This window comes from Physeter macrocephalus, chromosome 14 (genome assembly GCF_002837175.3).
Source record: "Physeter macrocephalus isolate SW-GA chromosome 14, ASM283717v5, whole genome shotgun sequence".
NCBI classification, from domain to species: Eukaryota; Metazoa; Chordata; class Mammalia; order Artiodactyla; family Physeteridae; genus Physeter; species Physeter macrocephalus.
In genome coordinates, this window is record NC_041227.1 from 34690193 (window position 1) to 34715568 (window position 25376).

General features: G+C 37.6%; 1 protein-coding gene across 1 annotated transcript in view; it reads left to right on the plus strand.

The window, feature by feature from the left end:
- The window catches only part of LOC102975028 (inositol polyphosphate multikinase-like), an 81310-nt gene that overhangs the window by 36467 nt on the left and 19467 nt on the right, over positions 1–25376 (plus strand). The window contains exons 2-4 of the mRNA XM_028497998.2: positions 17217–17445; positions 17498–17743; positions 19466–19749. Coding sequence (XP_028353799.1) covers positions 17217–17445; positions 17498–17743; positions 19466–19749 — 759 coding nt within the window. The remainder of the gene's footprint in view (positions 1–17216; positions 17446–17497; positions 17744–19465; positions 19750–25376) is intronic.

Genomic DNA, 25376 nt, shown 5'->3' on the forward strand with positions numbered 1-25376 from the left:
GGAGCACAGGCTCCGGACGCGCAGGCTCAGCGGCCATGGCTCACGGGCCTAGCCGCTCCGCGGCATGTGGGATCTTCCCGGACCGGGGCACAAACCCGCGTCCCCTGCGTCGGCAGGCGGATTCTCAACCACTGCGCCACCAGGGAAGCCCTGAATGTGATTTTTGACCGTCAAAATAAAATCTGATTTTCATAAAGAAGAAACCTATCCATCAATAAAAATGAATGTCAGCAAGCATCTTAATATGTTAAAGCACTATTCTCTTCTCTAACCGCTTCTAGATCTAACGACTTCTACATAAATCTTCTCTAGGATAAGAACCCAAGATCCTTGTGTTTGATGACAAGAATTTCTCTGATTCTTTTAGTCTTGAGCCAGATATCAATCTACATATAAAGTCATTTCACTTTTTTACACTGAGAGACACAAAAATCCACAATTCCAATTTATGCCCTCATGATCTCACACTAGCCAGGCACACTGAGCTTTAAGCCTGCAGAGCTGGTGAGATTTGCTATACTCTTCTCTTAGCCCAACCCTTTCCATATTCCTTCCTTTATTTGAATCTCTTGATGTCCTCTAATGCCTTAATCTCCCATTTCCCTTTTCCTAACAAAACGTATTCTTTAAAATAAATTATTTTTGTAAAAATTTACCAACAGATCTCAATATGTCAAAGACTGAGGAAATTTAATCTGTTAGCATAGGCCATGGTATACAAATATAATAGCCAAAGAAATGATGTTCTAATGAGAAATTAAAGACAAATAAAAATGAAAGTGGAATGTATTTCTCTCTTTTGTAAAATCACACTAAGGAGAAAATTTAAAAACAGTGATTCAAAAGGACAGTTGGTTTATATCAATGCTACATTTCTGCCCACCCTTCTGAAAAATTTACAGACATTTTGATGGAACAAATCCTTAACGGAATGGAGGGGAAGTTTCCTCCCCAAAGTGACCTCTGAAAACATACTCTCTGTCATGAAGAAAAGACTGAACTCACAATACTTTTTCCAATTAGTACTAAAATTAATTTTACATAATTAATGTGTCTGAGAAATTTTGAATGTACACTTTATTTTATTAAATGCTATTTGTAAATTTAATATTATTAAATTTTAAAAATTGCAATTATAATAGAAAACCCACATTCTTCCCCTGATGTTGTTACTTCTCTAGAAGCTTTGTAAAATCAAGCCTTTGAATTTACAAGATAATATTTACAGATGTACAGTTCTGAAGTTCTTTGCTGGTCCTTTTTGTTAAGGACAAGCTTCTTTAGTAAAGTGACCCATTACAACCAAGTCTCTCTCTTTGTTAAATTGGAGCATGTATGTATTACTTAAGCATAAAGCTAGATGCACCTGTATTAAACATCACAATGCCATCATCTACTAATTATTTTACATAATCGAATCTGTAGGAAACTACCCAATGATTCCTAAAATTGAGTTGTAAACTGAAAAGTGCACTACTGATCAATAATGATACATTTTATAATTTTAACCTCCCTTCCCAATTATAATTACCCACCATCCCTTTCCTTCTTTTCCTACATATTCAAAGCTGTGTTGTTTTCCCATTTTAATCTACTTTACTCATCTCACTTTGTTCTTTTCATTTCTATCTCTCATCCCTCCACCTAATCCACTCTTTTAAAATGTATCATAATCTTTATTTACTGCACATTATCCTTTATTTGTATTTAAGTAAATGTTTATTTAAATACTGAATGGACTTGGTAATAAAAATTCAGACAATACAAAGGGCACAAAATGAAAATATAAAATCTTTCACTCCACCCTGTCCTACTCCCCAGAGAGAACTATTTTTAACATTTTTTAGTTTGGGTTCTCCTGGTTTTTAGTTCTAAAATTTTAGATGAGTGCTATCCAATAGAAATGTAATGTGAACCACGTTTAACAAGTCTAGCCACATTTTAAAAAGTAAAAAGAAATAGATGAAAATAATTTTAATGATGTATTTTATTTAATCCCATAATCCAAAATGTTATTATTTCAATATAGTCGATATAAAACTATGAATGAGATATTTTACATTCTTTTTATGTTAAGTCTATTTCATACTTAGAGCATGCATCAATTCAGACTGGCATCATTTCAGAAGTTCAATAGTCACATATGACTAGGGGCCACCAGATTGGACAACACAGGTCTAGATAATAAACTTTTAGTCTAATTTGTTATTTAACAATTTTAAACAGTATCTGTTGATTTCCTACCATGAAAATCAAGAATTTAATACCTTCGAGAATTCCTTGGCAGTCCAGTGGTTAGGACTCTGTACTTCCACTGCAGGGGGCACAGGGTCAATCCCTGGCTGAGGAGCTAAGACAAGCTGTAGGTCGAGGCCAAAAAAAAAAAAAAGAATTTAACACCTTCTATAACCCATTCTATCTTACAAATCTTGTTAAATTTGTATTTTTAACTCTCCCACTGACCACCTTTATTATTATTATTATTTCTTATCATGAAGTGATTTATTTCTACCTTAGGTGAAAAAGAGCATACATAGTTGTGAGGATACTTTATTATTATTATTATTATTTTTTTTTTGCGGTACGCGGGCCTCTCACCGCTGTGGCCTCTTCCGTTGCGGAGCACAGGCTCCGGACGTGCAGGCTCAGCGGGCATGGCTCACGGGTCCAGCCGCTCCACGGCATGTGGGATCTTCCCGGACCGGGGCACGAACCCGTGTCCCCTGCATCAGCAGGCAGACTCTCAACCACTGCGCCACCAGGGAAGCCCATGTCTTATTATTCTTAAAAGTATACCTAATCTTTATTTCTTACACCAATTATTGGACAGTATCCCTTGAATTCCACATGCAAGATACGGAAATCAATGCTTCTTCACTTCTTGTCATCTCTCTCAGTATGCCTCCCAACTTTATTTGGCTATATCATTACTTTTAAATTGTCAAGGTTTATAACCTAAACATTCTGTTCTGTCACTATCATAATTTAAACATTCTTGTTGTGTTTGAGGTTTCTATAAATGTAAAACTAGTTGACAGCATTTAGAATATTATGAGTTTGAAAATATTCATTGTAAAATCAAGCAGTGTGGTTAAACCCTTTGGAAATGCAATCCCACACTCAATGCTACTTGAAGCAAAAGTTTCTGAATATTAAGGACAAATAGATTCTCGTTTCTTATATCCCATCACTTATTCAGAATCATGCTTCAGTTTAGTTTGCTTCATTTTAGTACCATGGCTTCATTATTCAACTTTATGTTCTTCTTGGATTCTCTTATTACCTTTCGTTTACCTTGTTAACTAAGAAATATACTGGCCATTTTGTTTTTAGATTATCACACTTTCTAATCATACCATTTAATACAGGAAAGTGACTGTCTTCTTAATGACTATCTCTGGCAGCCCACTAACTTCCTTTTCTAATTTGAATTTATTATCTTGTGTATCTGCTGCTGAGCTGTGATTCTGGGATTTAACTTCATTGCTCTATTAGTTAAATTCACAATTTTTTACATACCAAATTTTCCACTTTCAGTAAAGATGTTTTATTGGAGTATATCCTCTAGTAATTTTTTTTTTCCAAACACACGCAAGAGAGGTAGACTTTTTGAGTTTTTGCATGTTTGAAAATGGCTTTATTTTCCTTTCACAGTGGACTGGTACATTTCAATTTTCCAAGAAAAATATCAGATTTCTATAGTAGCCTTGTATGTTATAAATGCATAACATTAGTGTGTTCCTACCTTTGGAAATTACAATCCAAGTGAATCAGTTACACAGTTAGGGGATGAAATAAAATTCTTGGACATCTCTCCATTAGCGTATTCCTGGTGAAGCAATATCTCATACTTTACCTTTAGCCACTGTTTTGTAGCAGTTGGGAAATCAAAAGTTTCATTATGCAGCACTCCTGGTAGATCCTCAGGGAATTACGACACACTTTAGCATGTTTAGAAATGTCTTTTTTCCTGCCCACATCTTATAAAGACACACGTGCATGGTGCATGCCTTTGGAAATTTTTAAATATCTTCTGTCAACTAGGAGAAATGCAGACATATTGACAAAGCTGATCATTTTCATTGTGGATCTCACACTTGCTTTGGCCATTTTTGCTATCCTGTATGCTGTTTACTTAATAGCAGCCACAGGTATTTTCATCTCTGTCCTTTTCTATATTTTCAAATGGGAGATGGGAAAAAACTATGACTTCAGCAAGGGCAGTCTGGATACTGGATTTCAGCAATGCTCCTAGGAAGCCATTTGCAGGCAGCATAGAGAGAATCAGCTCCAGGACACCTCTTGCCCATTTTCCAGCCCCAAGAAAAGGGCCCTTCTTGCCTGAGGAGAGTGGTTCTTTCTTCTGAAGAGCAAGGAGCCCTCTGCCATGGAGGAGACACACGGGAAGTCTTGCCACACGCCTCACCCACCCAACTAAGAAGTATGTTTTAAGGTTAGCATGTGGAATGTTCAGCTTATTTCTCCCTTTTGCAAATGAGGTGATACATGCATGTTTGAGGTGAGAGGAGAAAAACAAGCAAATACCTTTTATCACTGCCTTCTGTGTTTCAAAAATGAGGTTGGCAGTCTCTGTAGGGACTACAAGAAATTTTTGTTTTCCACTAAAAGTCCCATTTACCCAGTGAGTTAGGGAGTCCTACCTGTGATATTTTCTCTCCCAAACACTGGTTAGACACAGGTCATAAACAGTTGAAACTTCTGTTTCAATCTTCTCTGGCAGTTGGGCTAAAAGGCTTGGTAGAAGAGAAAGTGTGAAAAAATGGATGTTCTTTCCATCTATAAATTGATTTTTGCCTTGACTTTAAACATAATTAGTAGTTGGTCTTGAGAGGACAGTGTATTTTCAAGATGGTCCTTGGATGGACCTAGATATGATCATACTAAATGAAGTAAGTCAGAAAGAGAAAGACAAATACCATATGATATCACTTATATGTGGAATCTAAAATGCAACCCAAATGAATCTATCTATGAAACAAAAAAAAGAATCATGGACATAGGGAACAGACTGGTTGCCAAGGGGGAGAGAGAGTTGGGGAGGGATGGATTGGGAGTTTGGGGTTAGCAGATGCAAACTGGTGTACATAGAATGGAGAAACAATAAGATCCTACTGTATAGCACAGAGAACTATATTCAATATCCTGTAATAAACCATAATGGAAAAGAATATTTTTAAAAATGTGTGTATATATATATATATATATATATATATATAATTGAATCACTTTGCTATAAAGCAGTAATCAACACAGCATTGTAAATCAACAACTATACTTCAATTAAAAAATAATAAAAAATTAAAAACAAACAAACAAAAAAAAAAACTCAAAAGGGTCCTTGGAGTGAAAACAATGTGTGAGCATATGAAACGGCAGAATGTAGATTTACTCTCTTTTTGGTTTGGTGTCCTGTGAACACTAGAGGTTGTAAGGTGAAAGAGTTCAGAGTGTTCTCCTAATAACACTTCAAACCCTGAAACTGGACTCACTTGGAATTACTTGGTTCCTTGTTTATTCCACTGCTTTGGTCCAGTGGAAGCAGATGGATAAGTTTTGTCCTGGTTTTTGTCAGATAAATGGCCACCGTAGGGCCCCTGTGTTTGGGTTTTTATGGTATAAATCCAAATATTTTATAGTAGACTGATACAATTTTCTCAAGAGCAATATCTGGTTAGTTTGCAGAAGACTCTGGTAAATTAATTTTAGCAGTTGTGATTACAACTTCTTAAAACCGAGTTCTTGTCTTCATACTTCATCTCCAATACCTTATAGACTTTTGACATCTTCACTTTTTAAAGTATTTCTCCTCAAAAAACTAAAAAATTATTTTAGTCTATATGTAAGGTAACACTTAAATGCACTCCTTACCAAAAAGGTAACAAAGCTGTACTTAATAAGGACGAATAATAAGCTTAGCCCCAAGGACAATAGATATTTAGATCTTGAGTGTTCTCACCACAACAAAGAAAAAAGAGAAAAAAATTGAAAGAAAATGGTAACTAGGTGAGGTGATGGATATGTTAACTAGCTTCATTTTGGTGATTACTTCACTATATATATTGTATATATTTAATGTATACATATATATTCACTGTATATATGGTATATATATTTAAGGTGTACAACTTGATGTTCTCTCTCTATATATAAAATCATCTATATTTATATCTATATATATAGAACAAATTTTACACCTTAAATATACATACAATTTCCAATCAATAAACTGAAAAAAAGAAATAGGGAAAATGTGTCAAAAATTAGTAAAAGCCCAAAGAAAGAAAAATATTTAAACTTTTAGAAAACAATGAGTTAGTTTAGTATAATATTATCCCTATTTCAGTCATGGCATTTGTTCAAGAGTACAGTAACTGCTCCACAGAAGAAATAGATACATTTTGTTGAACCAGTAAGATTGTAGTAAGATATTCTTAAATAATTCTCCATTACATAGTTTCAACTTTATATGCAGTTATAGAGGGGGTGACTTATCTGGTGGGTGTGGGCTGTACAACCAGACCACACCTTCGACTGTCAGACTCTCGCCCCTAACTGCAGACCACCTGCATGGGATTTACAATTACAGAAGCATGATTTTGTGATAATCGTGTTGAATTCTAAGAAAAACTCAATTATCTTGCAAACATCATGGAAGAGGTACACAGCATGTTTCTTTTTGTCTTTCAATCTTAATTCACTCAGTGACATCTATAAAAGGCCCACAGGGACGAGGATATGACTTAGGTAACTTTTGCTTCAGAGGAGGCAGAAGACCAGGTCCTATATGTGAGGCACTGCCCAGAGTCAGGAATCCTAGAGAGGAGCATATGCAAAAGGGGACAAGAGGCATGACATATGAGCCTTGGGTGGGATTAAACTGAAGCGTACCAAGGCAAACATGATTTTGCCTTGCACAGGCTTTTGGATACCGGGGAAACTCCTACATTGAACTGTGCTAATGTTCAGGGGGAATGGGCCGCAGTTGTACCCCAACGAAGATTGCTTCTGTGGTCTTTGCCATTTGTCTCAGAGTTCTCTGATCTCTATGTGTTCCGAATGTAAAGGTTTAGGGTAATGATTTGATAAGACAGAAAACCAGAAGTGTTTTACATTTTGAATACGTATCTTTTGAGGCTTGCCTCCACCACATGCCTATCTTACAGCTGCCTTCAGAGAACTTGCTGGCCCTGCGGGGCATTGGATTTGCAAACCCTGCCAGGCTCCTGCAACTCCCTTTTCACATCCAACTCTGTGACATCCCTTAGCCTCTATGTGGGTTCCAGAAACTTAAATTTAGTTCTGCTAAATTCTAAATGCTGTTAGTGAGAATTCATTTCTAACGCATATTATTTACCAGCCGTTCAACTAGGGCTCCTTTTGGCTTTATCTTATAGAAAGTAGCAGCACAATCTTAAAATTCAAAAAGACCTTGAAAGTCATTGAGTGCACTTCTCCTCCAATTAAGAAATACCTTCTACAATATCCTTGAAAGATGGTTTTCTAACTTCTGCTAACCCAGTTTTCATGAGATGTGCAAGGCAGCCTCTTGTTAAGTAGTTCTTCATACTATCCAATAGAAATCTGAATCCTCTCACCTCCTGTCTCTTTGTCCTATTTTTGCTCTAATAAGCAATCTTGAAAATAGTTGAGGAAGTACAATGACTTCACTGGAATCATAAATTCTAAGAGGAAAGAGGATCTTCTCTCCTTATGAATTTTCTCCTTGCTACTTGCACCACTGAAAAATGTTGCCTTTTTCAGTGCAAATAGACCCCATTTAAGATCATAACGCAGTGCTCACTGCAACTAGAGAAAGCCCCGTGCAGCAATGAAGACCCAGAGCAGCCAAAAATAAATAAATAAATTTATTTTTTAAAAAAGATCATAACTCATAAATCTAGGGTTTATTGTGTACTTTAATAGAAGGTTTCTCAATGTGTCTTTTTTGACTTCTTGTACGTATTTGTTAGGCAGGAATTTTGAAATTCTTTCCTGCAAAGTTTCCCAAAGTCTGGGAGTGTTGCCAATTTGCACTGAAGAACAGCAGTGTATTAGCACATTCATAACTATTAAAATATAATTCTAATGCACTGACCTGATTTCACAGTACATCAGAATTTTAATTCAACCCTAGATTGACTCTCACAGATGTCCACTAATTTTCCAGTGGAGGTTTCCAGTCCACTATTTGGAAAGTCAGATGAATTTGAACATTTTGTAAAATTGGCAACCTTGTCGATACAATGTTTTTGGGACTCCAGAAACAGCAATGCTTGGAGGAGCAAGCTGTGCTAATCTTTAGAGAATGAAGCCACTTTTATCAAAGACAGCTGAGAGTGAAGGATCTTGGGAAAGGGGTCCAGCTCACCTGTTTCTGGTGACAGTGGAACCAGCCAAAGGATAGGGCTGATGAGGGGAAGTTACCATGACTAGGATCCCCATGGCTTTGTGACTAGGTTTGGGGGCGTTTGAGTATTGGAAACCAAAGATTCTCTGGCTTTGTGGATGGCTGAGGGAGAGAAGCTCTCAGAAGCTACAAGACAAGGAGGAAACTCAAGTCCTGTATTGTGAAACTGTTATCACTCTTCTGTTTCTGCTGACATTTCTAACAAATATAAGCTTTTGGATCTGGGAATCTAGGATCTTTACCACACCAGTTACTGGCAGTCTATTGGTGTCAAGGCACTGATTTCCTAGGCCTCTGTTCTCCCATCTGAAAAAAAGAGGATGTGAACCCAATGACAGAAGCCTCCTTCAGTCAAAAATACTGTAAATTTTACAGAATAAAATTAGAAATTTAAAATGTGGTCAGCCAAGATGGCAATTTACACAGACGATCTCTTAGCATGCGATGTGGGAGCCCCCAAGGGACAAGGTGACAGTTTTCAGAGCATTTATAGAATTGAGGGAAAACTCTTGTAATAAATTTTCTTACAGACCCAAAGTTTATCTCCATGTCTCCGTTGCACCACCTGCTTACAATTAAAGGGTGACATCATATACACACCTGCATCCCACAGGCATCAATTACCCCTAATTATCAATTAATTCAGACAGGCTGTCCAAACTTCTGAACCTGTGCATTTTTATTGTATCTGCAAGTAAGTCACTTCTTTTATACTCAATATTGAACACTTAGATTACTTTTCCTGCAGGATCTCAATTTGTTCATTCATAAAATGAAAACATGGTGTAAATAATATCAATAGCCACTCCTGGGCGATTTTATTATTGTAAGGGTTTATTGAATAGATGCTGTTTGCTACTCACTGTAGGAGGTGGTTTGCCAAAACAAAGAAACATAATACATAGACTCTGACTTCAAAGGGTTTCCATTATGTTTCAATTTGAAAGGATCCATGACCTAGACATGAATTCAAAGCCTCAAAGTAATCTACTAGTTAAACAAATAAAATTTACTACTTTTCAAAAGCTAAAGTTTCAATAAAACCCCAGCTTGCCAATTTTATTTTGTTCATTTTTAATAGCCTGTGTTTTTAATAAGGAAACTAATCCAGGTTATCCAATTGATTTGCATTGTAAATCATCTTCGTGCCTTAGAAGACAGACTTGGCTAAAAATAAATGGACTGTTTGGCAATAATTCTTGAATATGGCACCAAAAGTACGGGCAAAAAAGAAAATAAAAATAGATAAACCAAGCTACGTCAATATAAAAAAAACTTCTGTGCATCAAAGAACACAATGAACAGATTGAAAAAGCAATTCATGAGGTGCAAGATATATTTATAAATCATGTATCTGACAAAGGGTTAATATCCAAAGTATATAAAGAACTATAACTCAACAACAAAACAAACTACCTGATTATAAAAATAGGCAAAGGACTTGAATAGACATTTCTCCAAAGAAGATATACAAATGGTCAATAAGCACATGAAAAGAGGCTCAACAGCACTAATTATTAGGGAAATACGAATCAAAATCGCAATGAGATACACCTCACTCCGGGATGGCTACTATTAAAAATAAATAGAAAATAACAGAAAATAACAAGTTTTAGTGAGGATGTGGAAAAACTGGACCCCTTGGGCACTGCTGGTGGACATGGAAAATTGTGCAGACTCTATAGAAAACAGTATCGTGGTTCCTCAAAGAATTAAAAATTGAATTACCTTAAGGTCTAGCAATTCCACTTTGGGGTATATACCTAAAAGAATTGAAAACAGGGTCTCAAAGAGAATTTTTTTTGGCTGAGCTGCATGGCATGTGGAATCTTAGTTCCCTGACCCGGGATCAAATCTGCGCCTGCTACAGTGGAAGCACAGAGGCTTAACCACTGGACCTCCAGGGAAGTCCCTCAAAGAAGTATTTATACACCCATGTCCATAGCAGCATTACTTACAGTAGCCAAAGGGTAAAAGCAACCCAAGTGTCTTTCGACAGATGAATGGATAAACAAAATGTGGTATATGCATACAATAGAATATTAGTCAGCCTTAAAAAGGATGGAAATTCTGACACATGCTACAACATGGATGAATCTTTAGGACATTATCTTATGTGAAATAAGCCAGTCACAAAAGGACACATACTGTATGATTCTACTTATATGAGGTACCTGGAATTGCCAAATTCATAGAGACAGAAAGTAGAATGGTGGCTGCCAGGGACTGGGAAGAGGGAGAAATGGAGAGTTATTGTTTAATGGGTATAGCATTTCAGTTTTGCATAATGAAAAGAGTTCTGTGGATGGATAGTGGTGATGGTAGCACAAAAATGTGAATGTACTTAATGACACTGAACTATACACTTAAAAATGATTAAGATGGTAAATTTTATGTTATGTATATCCTACCACAATTAAAAACAATAATAAAAAAATAAATGAATTGTAACCTTGGCAAAATTTGATATTATATGTAGTTTCTGAATCAATATAGAGAATAGTGTACAAATTAAAGTAGGTTTTTCTGTTGTTGTTTTTTTGTTTTTGTTTTTTTGGCCTGGCTATAAAAACTAGGCTGTAAGGAATTATGCTCTTCATGGGGCATTTTGTAGAGGTAAACGATCCAGATTATTTGGCATTTTAAAAATTACTTAAAGCATATAAGTTCTCAATCATAGCTGTCTTCCACTGTGTTTATTTACTCGATTAAATTTGACTTTAGTTAGTAGCCAGGTGTCACTAAGAACAAGAGCAAAAGTTTTCATTTGTTGATAAATAGCCAATAGCATTCTTGTGTTAATTGTTCTTAGAGACCACTGACAGAAATAGATGATAATAGAAGTTATCAATTAGATAATTATTTAAAAAAAATTTTTTTTGGCCATGCCGTGTGGCTTGCAGGATCTTAGTTCTCTGACCAGGGATTGAACCTGGGCCATGGCAGTGAAAGGGCTGAGTCCTAACCACTGGACCACCAGGGAATTCCCCTAAATTTGGCTTTAATAATACAGTATACTATACTTGTTTCAAAATTCCCTTTTCATATCATATTGACCAAAAAGGATATAACATACTGAAGCAAGTAATTTTTTCTCATTTTTATTATATGTGATAATTATCCCAATATATAATTCGAGGCTTAAAATTCAATCAAGTAGCACTCTTATAGTATTTAAGAATCGCCAGAATTCCCCATTTCACTTTATATATGAAGGGTTTGCTGAATAAGAATAAACTGATGCATACATTCTGGATTTTTTTTTCGATCTCAAGTTTTGATCTCTAGCAGTTTTACTAAATAACATCTCTATGAAACACTATGATTTCATGTCATCATTAGCCTCGAGAAGTTCACAAAAGCAAACCACAGATATTTTTAAAAACAAGATTCATGTTCTGAAATAAGCCTGCCAAATTTAGAAAACTATATTTGGAAAGGCTTTTTATTCCTAAGGGTTATGTTCTTTACAGCTAGTTTTATTTAACTGGAGAGGGCCTATCATATGGTTGAGAGAAATAATATAAACGTAAGTTTCATGGAGTCATGAGACTGTGTTTATATGCTCACAAACCTCAGATATATAAATCATAAATCATTCAAAGAATGATTCTTGAACATGGGCATGATTATAATAAAACCTATCAGTAGCTATATAAAAGCCATCTTTCTTAAGTTATACTAGGGTTTTATAAACACCAATATGTGAGCAAATATTAATTTTTTCCATTTATTTTTAGTCTGAAAAGTATAGACTCTTGCAAAGTTCATAAGTTGCTATGTAAACATATTCAATATTCCCAGAGTTAAGACAACCTCTAAGCTTCAAAGTGGAAATGCAGACATCAGGGCATAGACAACACATTATAAAATACCTCCAATGAATTGCTGCACAATAGACTGCGTTCCATTTTTTAAATGATGAAATAGTCTTCCTTTTAATGAAGAATGCTCAAGCCTCTGAGAAAGCCTGGGGTGCATGAAGTAGAGGATCTGAATGCAAAGGAGTTTAATTCCAAGTAGTGACATGTCAACTACTAAAGTGTTTTAGTTGTTCAATCTTTCATGCTTTTTGAACTTGACTTTACAACTCCTCCCACCAGAAGGTGGCTGTGTCTGTTTTCCAGCCTTGCATCTGGGCTGGACTTGCACTTGGTTAGGCCAGGAGAACATGTCAGAAGTGAGAGTGGGCTAGTTCCCAGCCCACGTGTGAAAGAAGCTTGCACTTTTGCTCTTTTGGAGTCCTGCCAGCACCTTGGGAATAAGCTTCAGCCAGACTGCTGGAGGATGACAGCACATGTACAGCTGAGGCCACACTAGACCAGCCTACAGCCAGCTGCAGCACATGTACAGCTGAGGCCACACTAGACCAGCCTACAGCCAGCTGACCCCCCAAACATGGGAGAGTGCCACCCCAAGGTCAGCAGAGCTGCCTACTTGACCCACAACAGCTACAGATGCATGAGGAAGCCCACTGAGACCATAAGACCCACCCAGCTGACTCATAAAATTTCAGGCAGTAATACCTACTTATTATTATTCTTAGCCACTACTTTTGGGCTGCTCTAACTCATGTTGAGAATGCAGCTTTTTAGAAGATATAAGTTTAGAAGATCTTGCTTTTGTTTTTATTTTTGGTTTTTATTTTTTCTGCGGTAATTTTTTCATGGTATATTTGCTCAAACTGACATTGGTTCTCTAGTTTTGAGGAGAATTCTTTGGCTTGAGTACTTTTTCACAGAAAGTCTTGTGTAATGTCTTTTTGTCTTATACCTTAGGACTAGAAACCTGATTCTTCCATTGGCAAAGAAGTAGCTAAATAATTTCAAAAAGTGAAGAGTCCAAATAAAAAATATTTTAATAAGATGAATATTAGTTTGCAGAGTTAAAGGTTGGTTCAATTGAACTCACAGTATTGAAACAGAAAAGATGTCAAGAGGACAGAATTAAGTCTAAATATAACTTCATTTTATCTAACACATGGATATTATATATAACCGTATTTGAGTTCCAAACAAGTAATGAGAAAAACAGAAACATTTAATGTTGGAAAAGAATGAATTACACCACCCTAAAGTGATCTGTCACAATAACGAATGCAGCTTTCCTTGTTGTCCAGTAGGAATAAGAAATACCCTACAAGTACACTGTATTTGAAATAATGTTTTACCTAAATATCCATCGACAGAAGAATGAATAAAGAAGATGTGGTACATATATACAATGGAATATTACTCAGCCATAAAAAAAGAATGAAATAATGCCATTTGCAGCAACATAGCTGGACCTAGAGATTATCATACTAAGTGAAGTAAGTCAGACAAACACAAATATCATATGATATTACTTATATGTGGAATCTAAAAAGGTGATACAGATGAATTTATTTACAAAACAGAAACACACTCACAGACTTCGAAAACAAACTTATGGTTACCAAAGGGGAAATGTGGGGGAGAGGGATAAATTAGGAGTTTGGGATTAACATATACACACTACTACATATAAAATAGATAATCAGGCTTCCCTGGTGGCACAGTGGTTAAGAATCTGCCTGCCAATGCAAGGGACACGGGCTCGAGCTCTGGCCTGGGAAGATCCCACATGCCGCAGAGCAACTAAGCTTGTGCACCACAACTACTGAGCCCACGTGCCACAACTACTGAAGCCTGTGCACCTAGATCCCATGCTCCGCAACAAGAGAAGCCACCGCAGTGAGAAGTCCACGCACCACAACAAAGAGTAGCCCCCGCTCACCATAACTAGAGAAAGCCTGCGCACAGCACCAAAGACCCAACACAGCCAAAAACAAATAAATAAAAATTAATTAATTAATTAATTAATTAAAATAGATAATCAACAAGGACCTACTGTATGGCACAGGAAACTCTACTCAGTATTCTGTAATAACCTATATGGGAAAAGAATCTGAAAAAGAATGTATATATGTATATCTATAACTGAGTCACATTTTTGTACACTTGAAACTAACAAAACATTGTATATCAACTATACCCCAAAATTAAAAAAAATTAAATTTAAAAAATTAAAATAAAAATAAATTTTTAAAAAGATAATGGTTTAACAACCTACTCCAACATGGATTTTTATTCCCTTTGAGAGCTAATCCAGTGTCTCCCCACACCTCCACCAGTTGTTTCACATACGCGTTCAAAAGTCTGTTCTTGTATCCCCTGTCCTTGAGGTAACCATTAAGAGCGTGATATTGTTCTTTCCAACTTTTTCTTATGCTTATTCTGAAATCTGTGTATATTATAAAAATATATATATATAATTTATATTAATAAAATGGTATCAGACTACACATATTGGACTAAAACTTGATTGTTCCATTTAAAAATGTACATCTTCCCAAGTTGTTATTTGTGTATTTACTTATGATTGCTGAATATTAGCAACCTTTTTAATACTGGCAAACTTTTTTCAACTTGGTAAGTAGAAAATGATATCTCATTTCACTTTGCATTTTGAAAATTACCTGTGAGTTTAAATGTTGTTCAAAGAGCAAAATATTTTAACCTAGTAATAGAAAACATATTCAGAATTCAGATGTTTCTCAGAAACCCTGCAGCTGAGACTTGCTAAGAAATCTTGCCTTGAGTGACTCTTCCTGAATTTTTCTCTATGTGTAATTTCTTTAGATTGTCCACATATTCCTAAATTTATGAGCCAATCTTCTAAGTGTACGTGGAAGACATTCAAAAGAAAAAACATAATTGTTTTAAAAGTATACTAGAAATTAATATTTCAAAAAATATATATTCTGAAACCTAAGTAGCATTGATCACCAGATGGCTTGAGAGAATCTCATGTGTCAGACATTATTGCAATTAAGGCCAATGTCAGCTCTTCAAACTTGCAGAATTATAGCTCTAGAAAAAAATAGTTCAAGGCTTCTCAAACCTTAAAGTATTTATGAATCACTGGACATCTTGATAAAATGCAGCTTTTGAGTCAGTAGTTCCGGGGTGGGGCCCAGGATTCTGCACTTCCAAAATCTCATAGGTGATGCTGATGCCACTGGTCCGAAGACCACACTCTGAGCTAAGAAGGCATTAAAGACCGCAGCTAGTTTAGCTCCTCATTTTATAGACACACAAAAAAACGAATAATATACCCTGCTATCTGTTTTTTAATTTAAAGAAGCACACAGAATTTGCTTAAATATTTCGCCAACAAACATCCTATTTGCGTGACATAAATAATATTTGAACAGACTGTAATGAGTAATATAACATCTGTAGCTCTTAGAAAATAAAACACAGTTAATTAGGGATGGCATGAAATATGTAGGGTAATCAGAAAGGGTTAGACACATCTCACTTTGTATGAATTATCACAAGAAACAGTAAAGGGAAATTGTTTGATGTCACCAGTGTGTTTTACCCGAACCCTCGCATTTTGAAAAGTACTGTCACTTCTTTTTTTTTTTTTTTTCCGGTACGCGGGCCTCTCACTGCTGTGGCCTCTCCCGTTGCGGAGCACAGGCTCCGGACGCGCAGGCTCAGCGGCCATGGCTCACGGGCCCAGCCGCTCTGCGGCATGTGGGATCCTCCCAGACCGGGGCACGAACCCGCATCCCCTGCATCGGCAGGCGGACTCTCAGCCACTGCGCCACCAGGGAAGCCCCCATTACTTTTAATGTCTTGTTCTTTCTAGGTCATTCAAACTGCCATCTACACGTGCATAACAATGAAATTTTCATAAACAAGCCGAGACACCCAGAGGCATGGAGGGTTATAATGCTTCAATAATGCATGTATTATAACATTATAACCTCAGAAAAGATAGATTTCATAACTCTAAAGCTCAACCTTGAAGAGGATAAACATGTTATTCAACGCTATAGCATTCCAACACTTGCTGAAATGTCTTTGGAGCTTGAAATCTAGAGCCACCAAAATGTTTAAGAATTAAATTGAGGGGCTTCCCTGGTGGTGCAGTGGTTGAGAGTCCGCCTGCCGATGCAGGGGACGCGGGTTCGTGCCCCGGTCCGGGAAGATCCCACATGCCGCGGAGCGGCTGGGCCCGTGAGCCATGGCCGCTGAGCCTGTGCGTCCGGAGCCTGTGCTCCACAACGGTAGAGGCCACAACAGTGAGAGGCCCGCGTACTGCAAAAAAAAAAAAAAAAAGAATTAAATTGAAAAATGTTCCTTCAAAATGCCTTAGCCAACCAAGCATGAACGTTTTTGCCATTGTGGCAAAACTGACCTTTGCCTTTGTTAGTCTCATCATGGTCCATCAAGGAGCATCCTTTACTCCCCGAGTGAAGAACTTTGTGAAGTCAGCTTCTTTCTAGCTTTGACCAGATGTGATTTCTCTCTCCACAATAACATCCTGTCAATAATTTTCTTGTCACACTTACAGAATTCTGTATTTTACTTGCTCTGATTATGTGTGAAGTTTTTCCTATTTCATCCTTAGATTATCCCTAAACTTTAGCAACTGCATCTCAGCTGCTCTGTATTCTCAACAGTGCCCATCCAAGGGCTGTGAATATCAATAAACACTTGTCTGAATCCACAAATCCCTACAAAATCTATAGCCACTGATATAAATACTGTACATCCCAAGGAAATGTGGAAGTTAAAGGAGGAGAATCATCAGCTGAGGAATGAGCTTATCAGAGTTCTCAAAAATTCAACGAGAAGATCCAGAAGAGTCCTAAACATTTCTTCATTTCTTTACGAATGGTTAATTCCTTACCAGTAGTGAGTCAGCAGCAATGAACTAGTTTTCAGATGTTCACACCTTTGTTTATTGGAAGCCAAGATGAGATCAGGATGGTTTCAGAAGAGCAATCAGGCTGGGAAAGTGTGTGAGGAACCATTGGAAAAGGAGAAACGGGGAAGCTCGTCATTCTGGAATGTGGACCTAAGAAGTACTGCGTTTCCCAGAAAGCTGAGCTGGACACAGAGTGTGTATGCAGAAAGTTTACTTTGGGTGGTTCCATCCCAAGGAACTGGAGTGGGAGACGAAAGGGTAAAACAAAGAAGGTGGGTTATGAAACCAAGCATCACCTTGGGCAATTGCGGCTCAATCCTCCAGGGGGCGCTCTAAGAAGCTGCGGAGAATACACCTCAACATCGTCCTCCAGAAGGACGAGCGAGAAATTATCCGTCAGCTTTCTTGTCCCACAAATCAAGAGTTGCCCCAGGGGGTGTGCATGACCTTGCACTACCAGGATTGCACATGTTTCAGAACAGCTGAGTGGCTTCCAGAAGGCATCTTAAGAGATGGCACAGAGAAGCTGCAGGGCAGAAAGCACGAGATAGTTGCTGTTGTTGACGCAAGGTGCTGTCAGGTGATGGCTTCACCAAGCTGGTTGCTGTAAAATTTTGGGTCAAGAGGTTGTGACCTGGGCACGAGAAGCAGCTGACACCAGCTCTTAGAAGCACATGAGTCTAATGCAAATCTGTCTGCTCTGGAAATAATGAGCACAGGCTCATACCCATCCTTTCTGGACAATAGTCAGAGAAAAGGGCACTCAGACCAAGGGGCAGCCAGAGACAGAAACCAGTTGGGAGCAGGAGAAGCCAGGGCATCGGGGGCATTGCCCTTGCCTAGGACCAACACCTTCTCTGTGCTTCAAGCACAGACCAACCCCTGGATGGGAGTTTTTCTTTCTCTCTATTCACGTTTCTGGTATTTGCTTGCTACTTATTTTAACTTTCCATCTCTGGCAGAGCAATGCCATCTGCCAGCCATTTTTTTATCTTCACATAAATTACTTTATTGTTTTACGTGCTCTGAGTTTTTGTGCATTTCAGGGAACACCCTCAGCTTTTTCTGCTCATGACCTGTCTTAGTTTGGGTTGCTCCAAAAGCCGACCCTGAGGCAGGGATATGGCTACAAGTGGTTTATTTGGGAGGTGACTCCAGAAGTGCCACAAGGGAGGGGGGACTGAGGGAGAGAAGGGAAGGTAGTAAGTGTGTGCGCATGAGCAGATTATTGGTGTCTCAGTCTTGCTGGAAATGTGCCCCACTGAGCGACAGGGAAGCTGGGGTGTCTCTGCACAGGCTCCAGTTCACTGGGTGAAGGTTGCTACTGAGAGCGTTAACGCTTCCCTGCATGCACCATGCAGGCTGAGAAAACTCCCTTAGTGCCAAGAAAGCCTCCAGGCAGAGAGGCCAGCAGAGAGGTGTGGATGGTCCGGGGTGTGGTCGGAGTGAACTATAGCTGCTGTGAATCCAGGAGTTGGCTGAGAGGACATGGATTGGGGCACCAGGAGGTTTTACTATACACTCTGAGATTATTTTGCAAAGGGCAAAATGTCCAAACACAGAGAAAAACAACAGCAACAACCTCCTCTGGCATCTATGTGGAAAGGTTACTTATTAAAGGGTTAGAGGTGATTAAACTTAACTCTAAAACTGAGATTACTTATTAAGCTTTACAAAAACTTCAAGATGGCATTAGATCCTCTTAATGGAAATCTCCTTTGCTATGACTAAAGAACAAATTGGGAAAGCAGCCAACATCATGTTTATTGCTCTAGCCTATAAATGAAAAACCTCAGCAAACTGTATTAAATAACCACCACTTGGTTCTCTTCCTTTATGAACACAGGAAACCATTGGGGGTTGTGTGATGCTCTTGTACTGGTCATCACTCTGGACCATCACCCAGGTGGAGCCACTCTACAATTAGAAGGGTTTCGCCCCTCTTTTTCTCCACCCCATGCTTTCTGATGGAAAAGCCAGATGACAATGTATGAAAACTTGACTGGACTTGAATGCAGTGGGTTTCACTGAGGTTAGAAGCCTGGACAGAGCCCAAAGGATTGGCTAGGAAGGAATTACTCTCAGTGGCTTCAGAGATTAAAAATTCACCCCAATTCTTTATTTCCTTTTACTAAAATTATAAATGCACACCTCAGCCATGGCCTTAGAGTGGTCTTTATTGTTGGTTCATTGCATCTTATTCTAACCCAAATCCTTATGTATGCAATGCTGGAAAACACATTCCCTCTCTGCCTGTGCTTGCCCTAACACGTTTCCGGTCCTGTTGGCCAGAAGAGCTTTAGAGGTTTTAGATGTTGCACCCTTGGAGCCGTCAGTACCGGGCCCGGGGCTTTGCGTTCCTCGGCAGCAGATGGATGTCAAGTGCAGCACTCCGTCCTTTCTAATGGCTGCCCTTCAGGGTCTTCTTGGCCACGGAGACGAAGCAGCTCTGCAGGGCCTTGAACTCCTGAGTGCAGAGGTCCTTCCTCAGGCGGCCGCCAGGGGTCACGGACACTTGCATGCACCTGCCCTTGGCCATGGTCCCGTCCCCACAGGCCACCAGGTGCTCAGGGAAGGTGCAAAGTACACTTCACACGTGTCCCCACACCACTCGGTTCCCTGACATGAGTAAAAAAACAATATTACTGAAAAAATTGAAGATAGTCAAAGATCTAACCTGTTGTACCCCCATATACTCTAATTTGACAGCAAGCTTTGCTTGTTTTAGAGGGAGATTTTTATCAAAAGTTTAATTAGTAAGTAATCTCTTTGGCATTTACAATCTATTCAAGCACATTAAAAAGAAAACATGAAAATAAAAACCACTGATATTATGTCTAACAAGCAGCAATAAAAGGGTAGACATTAAGCTCAGTGCAAATACAATGAATAAAATATTTTCAAATTCACTGTAGCAACATCTCACAATATTAACAATGTGTAGTGATGGAGGAAGGTTTATTTTAGGAATGCAAGAACAGTGTAAGAATAGGAAGTGTATCATCCCTCCCCTGTTCAAATCCCTCCCAGGGCTCCCATCTCACCTCCTCGCTTCCTCTCTCCCACCCCTTCAGGCTGCTTGCAGTCATTCTGGTCTCCTTGCTCTTCCTCAAACACAATAGGTAGGCTCCTACCTCAAGACCCACCTTTCTCTGTGCCTAGAAAGCTCTTCTCCAAGGTATCTGCTTCACCTTTGCCAAGTCTCAAATGCCACCTTCTCACCAAAGCCTACTCTGATCACCTCCTTAAAATGGCAGCCCTTTCTCACACCAATTAGGATGGCTATCATCTAAAACAAATTTTAAAAAACCACCACCAACAAAAGAATAGGAAGTGTTTTCATGCTAAATCACTGTAGAATAAATGAGCAAAACATCTTAATCATTGTTGGAAAAGTATTTGACAGAATGTGTTAGTCACCCCTGATTTTAAAATTTAAAAATTAGGAAGTTGGGCAAAGGAGACTTTCTAAATTTGACACAGTGTTTTCAGGAAAACTATGGCAAACATCAATGATAAAAATATTAGGAGTATTCCCATAAAATAAGGCAAGAAAGAAGGCAAGAATACCACAAATCCCCATTATTCAAAATAGTCTTAAGAGCCCTAGAAAAGAAGACCAAAATATTAGCAAATACTGGGGAAAATTTAACAATTTTACATTAAAATTCAACATAATGAAATAAAAATATATAACAGAAATATGACAGATTTTCAAGGTGTCTAGAAGTAAGATAAACACACACATAGTACAGACATTTCAATGTGCCAGCAATGACAAATATAAAGATATCATTCAAAACAGCAACAAAATTATATTGTCCTCCCCCAAACTTTAAAACATATTAAAACAATATTTAAGGGCAGAGAAATAGACCTAAATGCATAAAAGTAAGTAATATGGATTGTAGTGGGGAGCCTCAAGTTTTTAAAGGTTTACATTTTTTTCCTAAATTAATCTATTGATTACCTAAAGATAATTTTATACAAAGCCATTCAAGTTGATTCTAAATGTTATTTGTAAGAGTGAGTTGCTAAGAATAGCAGGAAAATTATAATAAAGATAGCATTTAAATCACTAGGGAAATAATAAATAAATGATATTTAAATGTGTGGTAGATGTTATTATTATTCCACTTATACTGTTGAGGAAACTGAGATATAAAGAAGTTGAATAATGTCATGTAGCTGCCATGTGGTGAAAACCAGGATGCCAACCCAGAGCTTGTGCTCCTCACCAGCATGCTGTACTGTCCCTGGCAAAAATGTGTGCATGTACATATATTAGATATAGAGTCAATATCCAACATATACAAAGAGTTCCCATCAATCAACATGAAAAACATAAGCAACTTAATAGAGATAGATATGAGAAAAGCATATAGAAGCAATTTTCAAAAGAATAAATAACAAAAGGTGAATAAATATATGGGAAAAAAATGTTCAAGCCCCCAAGTGGGGAAATGCAATTAAAAATAACTACTAAAGTCCATAAGGTTCATGAAGATTTTAAGAGTTCTGATCTCCAGTGTTTAATAAGGAAGTGGAGAAATAGCCTCCCACAGAACATTCACGGAAGTCAGTTTGTCATTATTTGCCAAGATTAAAATGTACTTTAACTTAGCTATTAGCTAAATTAAATACTCACATATGTACAAAAATATATGTAAAATGCTTGCTATTTCTAAAAGTGACCAATGGAAATAATCCCAATCAATAGAATGAAATAGCCACAAAATTAAATGAATACTGACATGGAAAGATGTCAATTTGGGGTTGATAAATTTTTTAAAAAGCAAACAGGAGAAAATTCCATACAATATGATTCTCTCATATTTTATATGTGTGGAATTTGCACATATGTGTGTGCATCTAAATGCATGTAAAAGTTCTCAATAAATACCAAAGTATGCATTATACTATTCTTGTTTATTTTTATTTATATATATAAGTGTTTATTATACCAAAGTATTATCCACAGAGGACAGAGGTTGATGGAGGAGAAGGATGGAGAATGAATATGGATTTTTCACTTTTACTCCATCCATTTCTATAATTATTGAATGTTTTATAACCACATATTACTTGTGTAATTTATAAGAAGACAATAAATATGACAAAAATTGTTTCCAAAAATGAAAAAATAATGCACAGAGCAAAAATATTATATTTGGTCAGCATATTGTTTTTTTGAGAAATTTTTAAACATCTTTATTGGAGTATAATTGCTTTACAATGTTGTGTTAGTTTCTGCTGTATAACAAAGTGAATCAGCTATATGTATACATATATCCCCATATCCCCGCCCTCTTGTGTCTCCCTCCCACCCTTCCTATCCCACCCCTCTATGTGGTCACAAAGCACCGAGCTGATCTCCCTGTGCTATGTGGCTGCTTCCCATTAGCTATCTATTTTACATTTGGTAGTGTATATATGTCAGTGCTACTCTCTCACTTCATCCCAGCTTACCCTTCCCCCTCCCCGTGTCCTCAAGTCCATTCTCTACGTCTATGTCTTTATTCCTGTCCTGCCCTAGGTTCATCAGAACCATTTTTTTTTTTTTTTGGTCAGCATTTAACTACCAAATTACCATTTCTGTTTCCTGATATCTACCATAATGAATTAAATTCTTGCTACTCAAAGTAGAAAGAGGTCCTTGACAAGTAGCAATGGCATTACCTGGGAGCTGGTTAGAAATGCAGAATCTCAAGCCTCACCTCAGACCAGCAGAATCTGTATAAATCCCCAGGTGATTGTTGTGCACAGGAAAGTTTGAGTAACCTTGCTCTAAAGCATTTAGCATTTTGATTTCTGCTTTAACCACTGAAAAAGCAACTGTTTAAAAGTAAAATATTTTAATATTTTTTCTAATATATGAAAGATATTTGAAAGTATCTTCAAATATCAGAGACAATTTGTAAAGATAGTTCTTTCACAATATTAAAAATATTTTTAACGTTAAAGTGTTAAACACAAAACAAATTTTTCAGTAACTAGGGAGGCAAGACCACTGAGTAAAAAAAAAACAAAAAACAGTATTAGCATATTTCAAGCAGAGCAGGTTGAACTTTGTAAATTACGATATTTCCTCCATCAAAAATCAGTGTTTGCACTTCCTGAGAGGGGAGCCAGCTGCCAAGCCCCAGCTGTCTGGATTCTCCATTTGCAGGTGAACTGCAAGGTGCATCAAGAGACAACGTAGAGACGTAGCCACCGACTTAGCTCCTCATTATCAGGCACTACAGAGCCTCGACTTCCTGCTTTCACACATAAATCCATCCCCTTCACAACCTCTCACATTAATCCCACCCCAATTCCTACCTAACCTTCCCTAAAGGAAGATCCCTGGACCAGGTGTGACTCCACCTCTAATTATTCTGGCTGCATTTGCATGTGTTTTCCCTCATTATACTATCATTAGCATGAGGAGCAGGCTCCTGTTGCCTGGGCAACCAGAAGCAACACCGTGCACTGTGCCTGGTGACTGGATCCTCCTTCTGGTTTTTCTTTTACACTCTTGAATACTCTCACTTTTATGATCAGGAGAATGCAATCCTTTCTGCAGTTCTGCCTCTTTTCTTGTATTGTGGTTCTCTCTGTAGTGTCCAGCTAATTTGTCAAATTTCTCTTGGATTTATTACTTTAACTTCTCTTATTTCCAGTAGCTAATGCTGATGCTTTCTTTCCCCTTAATCAGATTCTCCTTTTGAATTTCCCACTCTGATCAAGACAGCCAGCTCAATATTTTTTCTCCTTTTAGATGTCTGTCTAAAATATTATATGCACCATTAAAATGACCCTATTTATGAAATTCCCTTGTCTGTCCTACTTCTTTCCTTTCTTCACTTGCTCCAGTTATTTGCTACTGTAATAATACAAGGCTAATAGAAAAATGATGCCCTCTGAGAAGCCTCTTAGACAGCCTCATCCACAAGAGAGCAAACAGCAGAAACAAGAAGAACTACAAACCTGCAGCCTGTGGAACAAAAACCACATTCACAGAAAGATAGACAAGATGAAAAGGCAGAGAGCTATGTACGAGATGAAGGAACAAGATAAAACCCCAGAAAAACAACTAAATGAAGTGGAGATAGGCAAACTTCCAGAAAAAAATATTCAAAATAATGATAGTGAAGATGAACGAGGACCTCAGAAAAAGAATACAGGCAAAGATTGAGAAGATGTAAGAAGTGTTTAACAAAGACCTTGAAGAATTAAAGAACAAACAAACAGAGATGAACAATACAACAACTGAAATGAAAAATACACTAGAAGGAATCAATAGCAGAATAACTGAGGCAGAAGAACGCATAAATTACCTGGAAGACAGAGTGGTGAAATTCACTACTGTGGAACAGAATAAAGAAAAAAGAATGAAAAGAAATGAAGACAGCCTAAGGGACTTCTGGGACAACATTAAACACAACAACGTTCCCATTATAGGGGTCCCAGAAGGAGAAAAGAGAGAGAAAGGACCTGAGAAAATATTTGAAGAGATTATAGTCGAAAACTTCCCTAACATGGGAAAGGAAATAGGCACCCAAGTCCAGGAAGCGCTGAGGGCCCCAGGCAGGATAAACCCAAGGAAAAACATGCTGATACACATAGTAATCAAATTGACGAAAACTAAAGACAAAGAAAAATTATTGAAAGCAACAAGGGAAAAATGACAAACAACATACAAGGGAACACCCATAAGGTTAACAGCTGATTTCTTAGCAGAAACTCTACAAGCCAGAAGGGAGTGACATGATATACTTAAAGTGATGAAAGGGAAGAACCTACAACCAAGATGACACTACCTGACAAGGATCTCATTCAGATTCAACAGAGAAATCAAAAGCTTTACAGACAAGCAAAAGCTAAGAGAATTCAGTACCACCAAACCAGCTCTACAACAAATGCTAAAGGAAATTCTCTAAGTGGGAAACACAAGAGACGAAAAGAACCTACAAAAACAAACCCGAAACCATTAAGAAAATGGTAATAGGAACATACATATTGATAATTACCTTAAATGTGAACGGATTAAATGCTCCAACCAAAAGACACAGGCTTTCTGAATGGATACAAAAACAAGGCCCTTATATATGCTGTCTACAAGAGACCCACTTCATACCTAGGAATACATACAGACTGAAAGTGAGGGGATGGAAAAAGATATTGCATGCAAATGGAAATCAAAGGAAAGCTGGAGTAGCAA